Source organism: Dendropsophus ebraccatus, chromosome 4 (assembly GCF_027789765.1).
Source record: "Dendropsophus ebraccatus isolate aDenEbr1 chromosome 4, aDenEbr1.pat, whole genome shotgun sequence".
In the NCBI taxonomy this organism is placed as follows: domain Eukaryota; kingdom Metazoa; phylum Chordata; class Amphibia; order Anura; family Hylidae; genus Dendropsophus; species Dendropsophus ebraccatus.
The window spans coordinates 8,758,717-8,775,162 of record NC_091457.1 but is presented as its reverse complement, the minus strand read 5'-3'; the positions used below and the strand labels follow the sequence as shown (position 1 = coordinate 8,775,162).

General features: G+C 41.8%; 1 protein-coding gene across 4 annotated transcripts in view; it reads right to left on the bottom strand.

Moving 5' to 3' along the window:
• Positions 1-16,446, bottom strand: part of NELL1 (neural EGFL like 1) — a 445,407-nt gene that overhangs the window by 140,100 nt on the left and 288,861 nt on the right. For all 4 annotated transcript variants that reach the window (XM_069968052.1, XM_069968055.1, XM_069968054.1 and 1 more), the window contains exon 14: positions 897-1,019. In XM_069968052.1, coding sequence (XP_069824153.1) covers positions 897-1,019 — 123 coding nt within the window. The remainder of the gene's footprint in view (positions 1-896; positions 1,020-16,446) is intronic.

The following is a 16,446-nucleotide window of genomic DNA, read 5'->3' as shown; positions in this document are numbered from 1 at the left end:
GTGGTGTATTCTTTCCTCTCTGCTGCCACCTCTGTCCATGTCAGGAACTGTCCAGAGCAGGAGAGGTTTTCTATGGGGATTTGCTGTTTCTCTGGACAGTTCCTGACATGGACAGAGGTGGCAGCAGAGAGGAAAGAATACACCACTTTCTGCAGGACATACAGCAGCTGATAAGTACTGGAACACTTTTTTAATAGAGGTAAATTACAGATCTCTGGTATTTTTAGGTCATGGGATTTATGGTAGATCTATTCTAGTATGGGCAGTTTTCTCACCAGTCAGATATAACACGGAATAGGTAATAACCATCAACACAAGTGGGAAGTAGTCAGATGCAGCCGCCATTGAACATCGTAAAGTCTATGGGAGTTCCATCAGCAGCAACCACCCCATATGTACTGCTCCCATTGGATAAGAAGGAACTGGGTAACGGAGGACTCTGCACCCCAGTACTGGTGATCAGTGGACGTTCCCATGGTGGGACCCCCATTAACCAAACACGGGTCCCCTCTTCTATGAATAGCCACTAACAAACAGAACCAAGAACTATATCGGGGTATTGCAGATTGTTCATGTCATTGGGACAGGTCAGAAATCAGACTGGTGGGAACCAAAATGGCAGCTAGTAAGGCGTTCAACCACCTCTGCTAATTCAAACACATTTCAAGAAAACTTTTTGAGAAACACCATTGACTTCTATGGCAGATGACAGCACATTACTAGGAGAGGCCACTGATCTGATGGGTCACGATGAAGAGTACAATAAAAAACACGAAAGGAACTAGAGATGGTTGGAGACCACTGTCCCCCCCCTTCATGGGTAACTGAGACCCTGGGGCAAAAACCTTCATCAACGTCCCCAACCGAACCAATGTGTACGAGAAGCTGAGGCCTACCTCTACAGACGGTGCCGTTCCCCACATAGCCGGGTTTGCAGGTACAGCTGTGCCCCTCCACTGAGTTTGTGCAAATTGAGTTTTCATCGCAGCCGCTTTGTCCATTACCACATTCATCGTGTTCTACAGGAGAAGAAGGAGAAGATACATCAGTGTAGTAATATACATATATTGTACCGCACTAGGGGGCAGTATTATAGTAGTTATATCCCTGTATATAGGAGCAGTATTATAGTAGTTATATTCCTGTATATAGGAGCAGTATTATAGTAGTTATATTCCTGTATATAGGAGCAGTATTATAGTAGTTATATTCCTGTATATAGGAGCAGTATTATAGTAGTTATATTCCTGTATATAGGAGCAGTATTATAATAGTTATATTCCTGTATATAGGAGCAGTATTATAGTAGTTATATTCTTGTATATAGGGGGCAGTATTATAGTAGTTACATCCTTGTATATAGGGGCAGTATTATAGTAGTTATATTCCTGTATATAGGAGAAGTATTATAGTAGTTATATTCCTGTATATAGGGGCAGTATTATAGTAGTTATATTCCTGTATATAGGAGCAGTATTATAGTAGTTATATTCCTGTATATAGGAGCAGTATTATAGTAGTTATATTCCTGTATATAGGGGCAGTATTATAGTAGTTATATTCCTGTATATAGGAGCAGTATTATAATAGTTATATTCCTGTATATAGGGAGCAGTATTATAGTAGTTATATTCTTGTATATAGGAGCAGTATTATAGTAGTTATATTCCTGTATATAGGAGCAGTATTATAGTAGTTATATTCCTGTATATATGGGGCAGTATTATAGTAGTTATATTCTTGTATATAGGAGCAGTATTATAATAGTTATATTCCTGTATATAGGGAGCAGTATTATAGTAGTTATATTCCTGTATATAGGAGCAGTATTATAGTAGTTATATCCCTGTATATAGGAGCAGTATTATAGTAGTTATATCCCTGTATATAGGAACAGTATTATAGTAGTTATATTCCTGTATATAGCAGTATTATAGTAGTTATATTCTTGTATATAGGAGGCAGTATTATAGTAGTTATATTCCTGTATATAGGAGCAGTATTATAGTAGTTATATTCCTGTATATAGGAGGCAGTATTATAGTAGTTATATCCCTGTATATAGGAGCAGTATTATAGTAGTTATATTCCTGTATATAGGAGCAGTATTATAGTAGTTATATTCCTGTATATAGGAGCAGTATTATAGTAGTTATATTCCTGTATATAGGAGCAGTATTATAGTAGTTATATTCCTGTATATAGGAGCAGTATTATAGTAGTTATATTCCTGTATATAGGGGCAGTATTATAGTAGTTATATTCCTGTTTATAGAAGCAGTATTATAGTAGTTATATTCCTGTATATAGGAGCAGTATTATAGTAGTATGCGGTTCAGGGAAGAAACTGATGTGTTTTTTATTTAGCCTAGCGGCACTAGTATCAGCCATAGGTGTGAGGTGCAGCACTCTGTTTCTTCCCTGAACCGCATTTTGTTTCTCTCTTTTCTCCGTGTTTTGCACTCCTCCTGGTGAGACCCACATGACCGCAATTAGCAGGAGACACCTGAGTGCACATGGTTTTAATCCCTCCTGTTTCTTCCCATTCTGTTTGCTGCAGCTATGGTGAGCGCAATACCTTATCCAGACTTGTGCTGCTTGGGGGCGACCTTCTCCGCCGGCGGTGCTGGCCGGGTTCTGGTGTGGTGTTTTTGGGTCTGGTCCTGTGGCATGGGGGTCGCAGGGCCGTCCCATGGCCCCCGTTCCCTGGCTGTGCACGCCTGCGGGGTTGGTGGCCACTGACTGGCACGGTGTGGACTTAGTGTAGGGACCCATGTGTATCAGATACCGGCACGAGGTACATGGGGCAGTATGGCTTGATCAATTCATACACAAAATTCTGATGTGTTTTTTATTTAGCCAAGCGGCACTAGTATCAGCCATAGGTGTGAGGTGCAGCACTCTGTTTCTTCCCTGAACCGCATTATAGTAGTTATATTCCTGTATATAGGAGCAGTATTATAGTAGTTATATTCCTGTATATAGGAGCAGTATTATAGTAGTTATATTCCTGTATATAGTAGGCAGTATTATAGTAGTTATATTCTTGTATATAGGAGCAGTATTATAGTAGTTATATTCCTGTATATAGGAGCAGTATTATAGTAGTTATATTCCTGTATATAGGAGCAGTATTATAGTGGTTATATTCCTGTATATAGGGGGCAGTATTATAGTAGTTATATTCCTGTATATAGGAGCAGTATTATAGTAGTTATATTCCTGTATATAGGAGCAGTATTATAGTAGTTATATTCCTGTATATAGGAGCAGTATTATAGTAGTTATATTCCTGTACATAGGAGCAGTATTATAGTAGTTATATCCCTGTATATAGGAGCAGTATTATAGTGGTTATATTCCTGTATATAGGGGGCAGTATTATAGTAGTTATATTCCTGTATATAGGGAGCAGTATTATAGTATTTATATTCCTGTATATAGGAGCAGTATTATAGTAGTTATATTCCTGTATATAGGAGCAGTATTATAGTAGTTATATTCCTGTATATAGGAGCAGTATTATAGTAGTTATATTCCTGTATATAGGAGCAGTATTATAGTGGTTAGCTACAACCTGGTTATTTCCCTAGAATGGTAATAATGGTATATAGGTAGGTCAGAGCTTTTCTTAGTAATGGAATGAACTCCAGAATGTAGAAGTCACATAGACAATGTCCATAAAAGCTATTCTGTTAATGATACAGTGTAATTATACCGATAACATAATGCCGCAGAAGGCTCAGGGAAGTATATGCACTTAACAACACGCCGGCCCCTCTTCACTTTACAGCTCGTGAACATTTTATGGGGCAGTTTTGCTACTAATGGTTTTTCTTACTCCAGAACAGTTATTCTGCATTAAACTAAAATGGTCTAATTTATTTCCACTGAATAATATCTATTTACCGAAATTGGCAAAATAACAAAAATAAAAAAAAGGCAAAAAAAAAAAGAGCTTTGTTCACCCATAAGACACTTTAATGAGCCGGCGGCCGGCGTTCTCTACGACGGACGTTTATCTCCGCATCACAAATGAGTTAAAAAATGGACATTTGGGTAAACATGAATTTATTCTCGTTCATTGTCGGCCGGAGCTTAAATCTGCAAAGTTGGCAAAGCGGAGGATCGGTTATGATGCAGGACGACAGTCTGATATACCGCCTAATAAAAAACACAACTCTCCAACTGTTCGTCGCGGCTCGGCGCTGCCGCTGTTTATAGAGGCATAAAATGCTAAGTTGGTTTAGTAAGAGATAAAAAAGTCTCTCGACACAGGATTGGTCCAAGTAGAAAAAAAAATTGGAAAAACCCAATTAGAACTTTTTGTTTGTTTTTTTTCCCTAACAGGCCACCGGGGTATCCACACCTCACTTACTGTAGCCCCAATTGTCCAACGTTTTACTTTTAAGAAAAATTACCATGGTGACTTGGCGGAAGAAGAAAATTTTTGACATTTTTTTAAAGATAAAAAAACTGGGGCAAATTTACTAAAAAATGTTCCATACTTGAACATAGCTGCATATCTATCAAACTATCTCAGGTTGTATGATACATCCAGAGCAGGAGAGGTTTTCTATGGGGATTTGCTGCTGCTCTGGACAGTTCCTGACATGGACAGAGGGGGCAGCAGGGAGCACTGTGTCAAACTGGAAAGAATACACCACTTCCTGCAGGACATACAGCAGCTGATAAGTACTGGAAGACTGGAGATTTTCAAATAGAAGTTCATTACAGATCTCTGGCACTTTCTGGCACCAATTGGTTTAATTTTTTTTTTTTTGTGAACTATCCCTTCAATGTTTCCTTTGATCATTTATCATATAATAATTGGATCATCACTCTCATCTCGCATATAACAGTTTTTGTCAGTCTGAGTCAGTGTTAACGCTTTGAAAAGAATCTTGATCCAAACTCTACTACCATCTTGTGCATCAAGACCTTATGTAGACCTATGCGTCTCCATGGTAACAGACTACAAACTTTGCAGTCTGGATCTGCAGGAGTAACACACTTCTCTCCTTGGAGTAGAGGAGGAAGATGAAAAAGAGTCATCTCTGACTTTCAGGGCCAGACTACACAGCCCTTGTTTGTAGTCTGTAACCATGGAAACGCCTAGATCTACATGGGAGTCAGACTTTTGTAGACTGACTCTGCAGAGGTGTGTTACTCTTTTCCTTGGAGAAGAGGAGCAAGATGGAAAAGAGTCATCTATGACTTTCAAGGCCAGACGACACAGCGCTTGTTTGTTTTCTGTAACCATGGTGACTTATAGGTCTATATAGGAGTTAGACCTTTGTAGTCTGATTCTGCAGTCGTGTGTTACTCCTCTCCTTGGAGAAGAGAAGGAAGATGGAAAAGAGTCATCTATGACTTTCGGGACCAGACTACACAATGCTTGTTTGTAGTCTGTAACCATGGAAACACTTAGATCTACATAGGAATTAGACTTTTGTAGACTGATTATGCAGTGGTGTGTTACTCCTCTCCTTGGAGAAGAGTCACGTATGACTTTCAGGGCCAGACGACACAGGGCTTGTTTGTAGTCTGTAACCATGGAAACACCTAGATCTACATAGGAATTAGACTTTTGTAGACTGATTCTGCAGTGGTGTGTTACTCCTCTCCTTGGAAAAGAGTCACGTATGACTTTCAGGGCCAGGCGACACAGGGCTTGTTTGTAGTCTGTAACCATGGTGACGCATAAGTCTACATAGGAGTTAGACCTTTGTAGTCTGATTCTGAAGTGGTGTGTTACTCCTCTCCTTGGAGAAGAGGAGGGAGATGGAAAAGAGTCATCTATGACTTTCAGGACCAGACTACACAGCGCTTGTTTGTAGTCTGTAACCATGGAAACACCGAGATCTACATAGGAATTAGACTTTTGTAGACGAATTTTGCATTGGTGTGATGAAAAAAAATTGTCTGTGACTTTCAGGGCCAGACTACATAGGGCTTGTTTGTAGTCTGTAACCATGGAGACACTTTGCTCTACATAGGAGTGAGGCCTATTTTTATTGGTTTACATAGGTCAGCAGTGGAGCTGTATACACATTATTCTGTCCTCGTCGGCACTACCTCACCATTTTTTTGGCCTTATCACTCATCCAACTTCTGCAACAAGAAATAAATTGGAACCATTTTTTAACAACTTGACAGATGCGAAAAAGACTCTAGAACCGATACTTACCAGGGAATATTCTGCCCGTAGATCGAAACCTTCTTCTTTTTTTTTTTTTGCTAAAATGTTTTTCAATTGACCCGCGGCTGAAGAACACAAGAGGCTTTTTTTTTTTCTCTTTTTTCTTTTTTTTTTTTTCAAACAACTCCAATACGGCAAAAGCCGCTCATTGAGAGTTCTAATTATCTGTAATCATAGAGTGTGCGATGTTAAATGGATAAGTTGATAGAACAATAATGAAAGATTGTTTAAGCTTCATACGGGAGAAAATGGAAAATCTGACAAGTGGCGGCCGCAGCGGCAATGCTAGGAGTCGCTGATCCGTGGCAGGAAAATGACTGTTTATGAAGAGAAAACATTCTCCGGCACGGGAAGAAGCTGGTGTTATGCCACTAGTGAGATGAGCTGTCCTTAATGATTTGTCAGCTCGTACGGAGACGACATCTGTATAGATAACGCAGATTAGTACGTCTATATGGTGATGGTTAGGGACTGCGCACCGCGGCATTGCAGGTTATAGCGCTAATTCTCTGTACCCTTAAAGGCGCACTCCGGCTAAAAAAAATTATTTGAGAAAGTTCTATAGATACTTATATTTAAAAATCTCCAGGCCTGTACTTATCAGCTGCTGTATGTCCTGCAGGAAGTGGTGTATTCTTTCCAGTCTGGCACAGTCCTCTCTGCCGCCACCTCTGTCCATGTCAGGAACTGTCCTGAGCAGCAGCAAATCCCTATAGAAAACCTCTCCTGCTCTGGACAGTTGCTGACATGGACAGAGGTGGCAGCAGAGAGCACTGTGTCAGAATGGCTCCGGACTGATGAACGTCCCACTCTGTGTAACTGAGATGGATATCACACACCTTCAGGAGCCTTTCCAGGTGACCGCTGCCTTATAATGTTACAGAATAGCCAGGCCAGGATGCATTAAGATTCCGGCATTATTCCCATTGATTTACAGTATAAACGGGCCCGGCGGAGCGGCACAGATGTAGCATTGATCTGAGAGGCGCTTTGTGTAAGAGGACGGCGAAGAAACAAGAGGAAGAAGAGACAGCGGCAGCAACGTCCACCAGGCCAGACGTCCCGGGGATTGTATTCTATCGACAGATCATCGTTCAGTCACCTTGGATGAGATAATGACTGGAGAGAGAGAGACGTCGCTCGTTTAAAGGGGAATTCCATCTGTAATCACCCTATTCATCATATCAGGCAGCGAGAATAGAGGAAATCCACAAAAGATCAACAGCTCCTAAGGCCGAAAAGTCATAGGTCTCTACAGGTCAGGTCAGATCGCTCGGCATTCGATTACCTCTGGCTAAAGAAGCAGTGTGCGTTAGACTACAAAGAATACACCACTTCCTGCAGGACATACAGCAGCTGACAAGTACTGGAAGACTAGAGATTAGCCTTTAATGTTCCAGATAAAAAACCTTCCATAGAAATAAATGACAAATCTGTAGAACTTTCTGACATCAGTTAATTTGAGAGATTTTCTTTTTGTCAGAGTACCCCTTTAATGTTATAGATACAAAACCTTTGATAGTCTTTAATGTTCTGGATACAAACTGTTCCATAGTCTTTAAAGCGACTCTGTACTCACAATCTGCCCTCCCAAAACCACTTGTACCATCAGATCTGTCCTGGGGTCCGTTCAGCAGGTGATGCAGTTATTGTCCTAAAAAACAACTTTAAAACTTGCAGCCCTGTGCCAAACTGGTGTGGCTAGAGTACCCATGCCCTAGGATTGCACCGCCCCTCCATCCCTCCTCGCCGCCCTCTTCATCATTAGCAATAACCCTAGAACATTTTCTCCTATTCATCACCTGTCTGAACACTGCACATGAGCTGGATCGTTAAGGCCCCTGTGCAGTGTTCAGACAAGTGATGAATAGGAAAAATGGTCAAGAGGGCGGGGAGGAGGGACGGAGGGGCAGTGCAATCCTAGGACATGGGTACTCTAGGCCACACCAGTTTGGCACAGGGCTGCAAGTTTAACCCTTTGAGGACCAGGCCCAAAATGACCCAGTGGACCGCGCAAATTTTAATCTTAGTGCTTTCAATTTTCCCTCCTCCCCTTCTAAGAGCTCCAGCACTCTCAGTTTTCTATCTACAGGGCCATGTAATGGCTTATTTGTTACAGGAATAGTTGTACTGTGTAATGGCGTCTTTCATTTTACCATAACATGTATGACGGAATCCCAAATATATTATTTATGAAGATATAAATAGGTGAAATCGTAAATAAGAATGCAATATGGTAACGTTTGGGGGGTTCCTGTGTCTACGTAATGCACTATATGGTAAAAGCGACATGATACCATTACTCTATAGGTCAGTCCGAACACAACCATATGCAGGTTACACAGATTCTCTAATGTTATATATTTTTTTTTATGAAATCCTTTTTTTTGGCAATTAATATTAATAAAATGGGCCTATTGTGACGCTTATAACGGTTTTATTTTTTCACCTACGGGGCTGTATGGGGTGTCATTTTTTCCGCCATGATCTCTAGTTTTTATTAATACCATATTTGTGAAGATCGGACGTTTTGATCACTTTTTATTGATTTTTTTAATATATAATGTAACATAAAATCGGTAATCTGCGCACTTTTTCCCCTCTTTTCGTGTACGCTGTTTACCGGTCGCAATGACGCTTGTTATATTTTAATAGATCGGACAATTACGCACTCTACGGTATATTATATGTTTATCTATTTATTCATTTTTATATGTTTTATTTATATAATGGGAAAGGGGGGTGATTTAGACTTTTATTGGGGGAGGGGCTTTGGGGTAGTGTAATAGTGATTTGAACTTTTTTTTTTTTACACTTTTGAAGTCCCTTTGGGGGACTTGTACATACAATACTTTGATTTATACACTGATGAATGCTATGCCATAGACATAGCATTGATCAGTGTTATCGGGGATCTGCTCATTGAGCCTGCCTGTGCAGGCTTAGTGCAGCAGATCGCCGATCGGACCGCGCGGAGGCAGGTGAGAGACCTCCGGGGGTCCGTTTTACCGATCGGGACCCCCGCAGTCACACTGCGGGGGTCCCGATCGGTAAGTGACAGGGGACTCCCCCTGTCACTTAGACTTAAACGCCGCGGTCGCGCCGCGGTCGCGCCGCGATCGCGGCGTTTAAGGGGTTAATGACACGCGGCAGCGCGATCGCTGCAGCGTGTCATTACCGGTGAGGTCCCGGCTGCTGTTTGCAGCCGGCCCCCACCTGCTATGAAGCGCGCTCCGCTCCGGAGCGCTCTTCATAGCGGGAAAAACACCCAGGACGTAAGGTTACGTCATGGGTCGTCTGGGGACAGACTTCCATGACGTAACCCTACGTCCAGGGTCGTCTAAGGGTTAAAAGTTGTTTTTTAGGACAATAACTGCATCACCTGCCGAACGGACCCCAGTACAGATCTTGGATTAAAAGCAGCTATCCGAAGGTACAAGGGGTTTGGGGGGGTTCAGACTTTGATAGTCTTTAATGTTCTAGATACAAACTGTTCCATAGTCTTTAATATTCTAGATACAAGATCTTCCATAACCTTTAATGTTCTAGATACAAAACCTTCCATAGGCTTTGATGTTCTAAATAAAAACCAAAAACTGTCATAGCCTTTCATGTTCTAGACACAAACCCTTCCACAGCCTTAATGACACAGAACCTTCCCTAGCCTTAACTAGACACAAAACCTTTTATAGCCTTTAATGTTCTAGATACAAAACCTTCCATAACCTTTAATGTTCTAGATACAAAATCTTCCACAACCTTTAATTTTCTGGATACAAAATGTTCCATACCTTTAATGTTCTAGATACAGAACCTTCCACAGCCCTTAAAGTTCTAGATAGAAAATGTTCCGTAGCCTTTAATGTTCTAGATGCAAAAACCCCCACAGCCCTTAATGTTCTAGATACAAAACCCCCCACAGCCCTTAATGTTCTAGATACAAAACCTTCCACAGCCCTTAATGTTCTAGATAGAAAATGTTCCGTAGCCTTTAATGTTCTAGATGCAAAAAAACCCACAGCCCTTAATGTTCTAGATACAAAACCTTCCACAGCCCTTAATGTTCTAGATGCAAACCCCCCACAGCCCTTAATGTTCTAGATGCAAACCCCCCCACAGCCCTTAATGTTCTAGATACAAAACCTTCCACAGCCCTTAATGTTCTAGATACAAAACCCCCCATAGCCTTTAATGATCTAAATAGGTTGATAGTGAGCTGAGCTCATTCCTCATTTATTGAACAAATAAGTGACGGTGTGGCTCACAGTTTGCTTGGTGCAATGTCACCGGATAATTATCTCCCGTCGGAGCGCGGAGACGCAGACACATCCTCATCTCTCCTTTTTAATTTGCACGTTCCCCCCGGTTTATAGAAGTTTTCAAACAACACAAAGAAAACAACAATACATTACAGGTAAAAAGTGGCAGATACTGTGTAACCTGATTATAGAGAAAGTTATTAAACAACCAAGATGAGGGAATAATGAGGGAATAAAACAGTGATGGGATCTCAACGAGAGATGAGAGAACCTGGTATATACAAGTGTATGGGGGAGAAGAATGGTGTGTACATGTGTATGGGGGAGAAGAATGGTATATACATGTGTATGGGGGAGAAGAATGGTATATACATGTGTATGGGGGAGAAGAATGATATATACATGTGTATGGGGGAGAAGAATGGTATATACATGTGTACGGGGGAGAAGCCCAGTGTACATGTGTAAGGAGGAGAAGAATGGTGTACATGTGTATGGGGTAGAAGAATGGTGTATATGTGTATGGGGGAGAAGTCTGATGTATATGTGTATGGGGGAGAAGAATGGTGTACATGTGTATGGGGGAGAAGAATGGTATACATGTATATGGGGGAGAAGAATGGTGTACATGTGTATGGGGGAGAAGAATGGTGTACATGTGTATGTGGGAGGTAGTCTGGTATATAAATGTGTATGGGGGAGAAGAATGGTATACATGTATATGGAGGAGAAGAATGGCGTACATGTATATGGAGGAGAAGAATGGTATACATGTATATGGAGAAGAAGAATGGTGTACATGTATATGGAGGTAAAGAATGGTGTACATGTATATGAAGGAGAAGAATGGTGTACATGTATATGGAGGAGAAGAATGGTGTACATGTGTATGTGGGAGGTAGTCTGGTATATACATGTGTATGGGGGAGAAGTCTGGTATATACATGTGTATGGGGGAGAAGAATTGTGTACATGTGTATGGGGGAAAAGCCTGGTGTATATGTGTACGGGAAAGAAGAATGGTGTATATGTGTATGGTAGAGAAACCTGGTGTACATGTGTGTGGGAGAGAAGAATGGTGTACATGTGGATGGGGGAGAAGAATGGTGTATATGTGTATAGGGGACAAGGCTGGTGTACATGTGTATGGGAGAGAAGAATGGTGTACATGTGGATGGGGGAGAAGAATGGTGTATATATGTATGGGGGAGAAGGCTGGTGTACATGTGTATGATAGAGAAGAATGGTGTACATGTGCAAGGGGGAGAAGAATGGTGTATACGTGTATAGGGAGTAGGCTGGTGTACATGTGTATGGGAGAGAAGAATGGTGTACATGTGGATGGGGGAGAAGAATGGTGTATATATGTATGGGGGAGAAGGCTGGTGTACATGTGTATGATAGAGAAGAATGGTGTACATGTGCAAGGGGGAGAAGAATGGTGTATACGTGTATAGGGAGTAGGCTGGTGTACATGTGTATGGGAGAGAAGAATGGTGTACATGTGGATGGGGGAGAAGAATGGTGTATATATGTATGGGGGAGAAGGCTGGTGTACATGTGTATGATAGAGAAGAATGGTGTACATGTGCAAGGGGGAGAAGAATGGTGTATATGTGGATGGGGGAGAAGAATGGTGTATATGTGTATAGGGGACAAGGCTGGTGTACATGTGTATGGGAGAGAAGAATGGTGTACATGTGGATGGGGGAGAAGAATAGTGTATACGTGTATAGGGAGTAGGCTGGTGTACATGTGTATGGGAGAGAAGAATGGTGTACATGTGCAAGGGGGAGAAGAATGGTGTATACGTGTATAGGGAGTAGGCTGGAGTACATGTGTATGGGAGAGAAGAATGGTGTACATGTGGATGGGGGAGAAGAATGGTGTATATGTGGATGGGGGAGAAGAATGGTGTATATGTGCATGTGGGAGAAGAATGGTGTATATGTGTATGATAGAGAAGAATGGTGTATATGTGCATGGGGGAGAAGGCTGGTGTACATGTGCATGGGGGAGAAGGCTGGTGTACATGTGCATGGGGGAGAAGAATGGTGTACATGTGCATGGGGGAGAAGCCTGATATATCTTCATAAATATGGAGGAATTACTATTCCTATAGCGATTGAAGTTTATTGGCATAGAGAACCCGGTTTTCCATGACTCCTGTTAGCCGTCGCTGTGATATCGCATGACATAAATATTTCCTAAAAATCAGTCACAAGTAAATATTTAAAAAGAGCTAAGTACTGAAAAATAAAATAAAATAATGTAAAATAAAAAATACAAATATAAAAAAAAACACAGTCTGAAAACCGAGAACGACTCCAGAAATTTATTCATGAAAATGATGGAAATGCATTGAATAAAGCCGCCACATCACATGATGGGGGGGGGGGGGGGGGGGGGGTTAAGGATCCGCAAAGCGTTCTACATCCAATATATAATCGCTATATAAATATATACCGCTAAATCAGTCAGAAAAGGTAAAAAGCAAAATGCTAGTGGAAGCCACGGTTATAGGAGATGGGGATTTCCACTTAAACATGAATGTCTATAAACGTCCTTCAAGTGGAGATGTAGAGAGAGAAAGGGCCGGCTCATTATAGTGATGTCTTATCTGGGCGCCCGCACACCTCTGCCCCCCCTCCCCCGCATCCTCCGACTGGATCAATCCTTACGCTGTTCTCTATGAATATTCATTGGACACACTGTGCATGTTAAGCATACGCCACCGCTCTATTCCTGCCCCTCCTGTTCAGTGCTGAGGGGGGAGGACCATGCTGCATACTCATATACTCCCTCCCCCGGTCATGTAGTATTGTATGAGCGCCATGCAGATAAGGGGGATACGTGGCACTGCTTCATATTAAACGCTGTGTGTTATAAATGGAGGATCCCCCTTCCCCCCAATCAAACAGGACCTATGGATAAGATTTAAAGGGAATTTAACACCTATTTTTTTTGTTTTAATGATTACAATAGGATATTAAAAAATGTTACTTTTATAAATCAGTTTATATTTTATATCCGTAAATGTATCTATCCAATTGTTTTGCATATTATTATGGGGGCGGCCATCTTGCCCAATTCGTTATTTACTGATTAGAACCAGATACTGAAACATCCACTCCAGAAAAAAAAAATATTCTTTCAAATGAATTGGTGTCAGAAAGTTCTATAGATTTGTAATTTACTTCTATTTAAAAATCTCCAGTCTTCCAGTCCTTATCAGCTGCTGTATGTCCTGCAGGAAGTGGTGTATTCTCTGCAATCTGATACAGCGCTCTCTGCTGCCACCTCTGTCCATGTCAGGAACTGTCCAGAGCAGCAGCAAATCCCCATAGAAAACCTCTCCTGCGGGGGGTAGTGGCCTGCAGCCAGAGGAGACAGACACATTCTGCTTGAGCTCCTGTCTGACCCTGCTTATAACAGCAACTAAGACCCTCTCCTTACACTGACTCATGACATCTCTGGCAGCAAGCCAACTAAAACTGCTGAGTCTGCTCAACTACCAAAGGACTCTCCTGCAGATCCCCCTGCCTCTGCTTATCATCCAAATGCTAATGCTGGACCCCCTGTTGCTGTGCCAGACACTACTGCTAAAGCTACCACTCTCTCCCCTGCAGCTCCTGTGTTCATAAGCAGCGCTCAACAGCTCAGATCTGGCAATTCATGCTCACTGCCCCATTCTAAGGGTGGTATTACACGAAACGATTATCGTTCGAATAATCGTTCAATCGGTCGTATTTGAACGATTATCTTTAAGTGTAATAGTAGACAACGATTAAACGACGAACGATTGGTCGTTGGTCGTTTAATAGGTTTTGGATCTATTTTTATCGTTTGTCTTTTACACATCGTTCGTTTGAATAAGATGTCGTTAGCCGTTCCCTGTTCATTCGCAAATTGAAAGGGGAGTGTTCTTGAATTTTGTTGCTCCAATATAACCGATAATCTTTCCGTGTAGTAAAACGAACGATTATTAGGCAACCGCTATTGCGATCGTTGGAGATCGTTTATCGTTAATTGAAAAAAATCGCTTCGTGTAATACCACCCTAATACACAGGATCACCCTCCATCTGCTGCTGCTACCTGGCAAAATATCTGGTCTGCATCATCTTTGCACCCTGCACCTAACCTACCAACTACAGCAGCAGCGTTCATGTCTATGGCGTTCCTATGGAGTTTGACATGCTACAGACTCCTGATTCACCACTGACCAGCTCCTCACTCAGGAACATACTATTATCCTTCAGAGACTCTCTCCTTTGCAGCATAGACCAGATTTTTCAGTCTTTCAGCTTCTCTATCAGAGCGGTGGAGGACAGATCCTACTTACAGAAACAAAAATGGGAGAGCTGGTCTCCTGGAATAACTTGTTATCAGATACATGCAGGAGACTGGAGGAGGAGATGCACCAGTTGAAAAACAGAACCATGATCTTGGAGGACCAGCTCATACGAGGAATTCCGGAGTCTATTCCATCAGCGGACTTACCTTCCTATATTCAAAAGTTTATCAAAACAGTCTTACCCAAATGTGCCAATAAAGAAATGATTGTGGATTGGGCCCGAAGGGTCCCCAGACCCAGACATCTACCTATGGACACTCCAAGAGACGTAATCGTACGCGTTCATTTTCTTCATGTTAAATCGGCATTCTTGGACGCTACTAGAAAGGCAGAGCGTTTACCAGACGAATACCAGCGGATATCCGTGTTCTCAGATTTATCTCCAGGAACTTTACAGTGGCGCAAGTCCTTTTCCGCTCTCACCAAAATGCTGAGAGACAACCATGTCTTATACAAGTGGCGATCTCCCACTCATCTCATCATATTTAAAGGGGACGTTGCCTACAGGATCTCAAGCCCAGAGGAAGGGGTGCAACTATGGAACTCCTGGCAATCTAACAACGGTCAATATTAGGCATTATCGGACGGGAGGTTGCCTTCTACACCTTGGTGTTCTATACCTCCTTATTGGACTCTGGCACTCTGGCCCCACCCATTCTGCGTGACTAATACTTATTAGTACAACACGCTGTTCTTTCTTCTATGTATATATTAGAATCGTGTGTGTGGTTACCTATTTCTGCATAGCTCGTATAGAAGCTTATTTTTGTGATAAGAGACAGAACGCTATCATCTCACAATATCTATAGTTGTATATAAGCAGCCATGCATATGCTTTTTCTTTGGTCTGCTCTATGTTTAGTTACACCCAGCTTTTTGAGGCCATATTTCTTAAGCAGCCATAACAGCATCATACTGGAGTAATAGCTCTCACTTGTTTTACACCTTACCCCACCTTAATGATCGTCTGCTTGCATTATCACACCTGACATTTCTACTAAAAATATGTTAAAAAATCCAATAAATATATTGAAACAGAAAACCTCTCCTGCTCTGGACAGTTCCTGACATGGACAGAGGTGGCAGCATAGAGCAGAGAAGGTACCACTATGTAAGTTCCGTAGTAATCATGGCCGTTGTTACAGCAGCCATAATTATTACCAAACTTACGCAGTGGCAACATGGCCTAAAGGTTCCACAGCCTTAAAGCAGGGATGTATGGCCTCAGCTTGTTCTCTATCTCCTCCCCTGTGTATAACCTGGTGGGTTCATATTGGACTTGTGTTGTTTGCCCTGACGTGTCTCCGTGTTCCTGACTGCACATCTCTGCTGCCGGCTCTAGACCCTGGCCTGGACCCGGACCTGTTTCTACCTAACTCTTTGTGGTTTAGCACAAGGAAGTAACTAGAAATGACTGGAAAATTTTTTCACCACCCTGAATATCAGGACGTCTAAAAGGACCCTTATCCACATAGATAAGATAATGCATAATAACACTGAATACTAGGATACAATAAACAAATAACACCAGTATATAATGATCCCCATACATATTACACATCAGAAATACCACGTGTGAACACAGCCTTAAAGGGATTATCCAGCGCTATAAAAACATGGTCACTTTCTT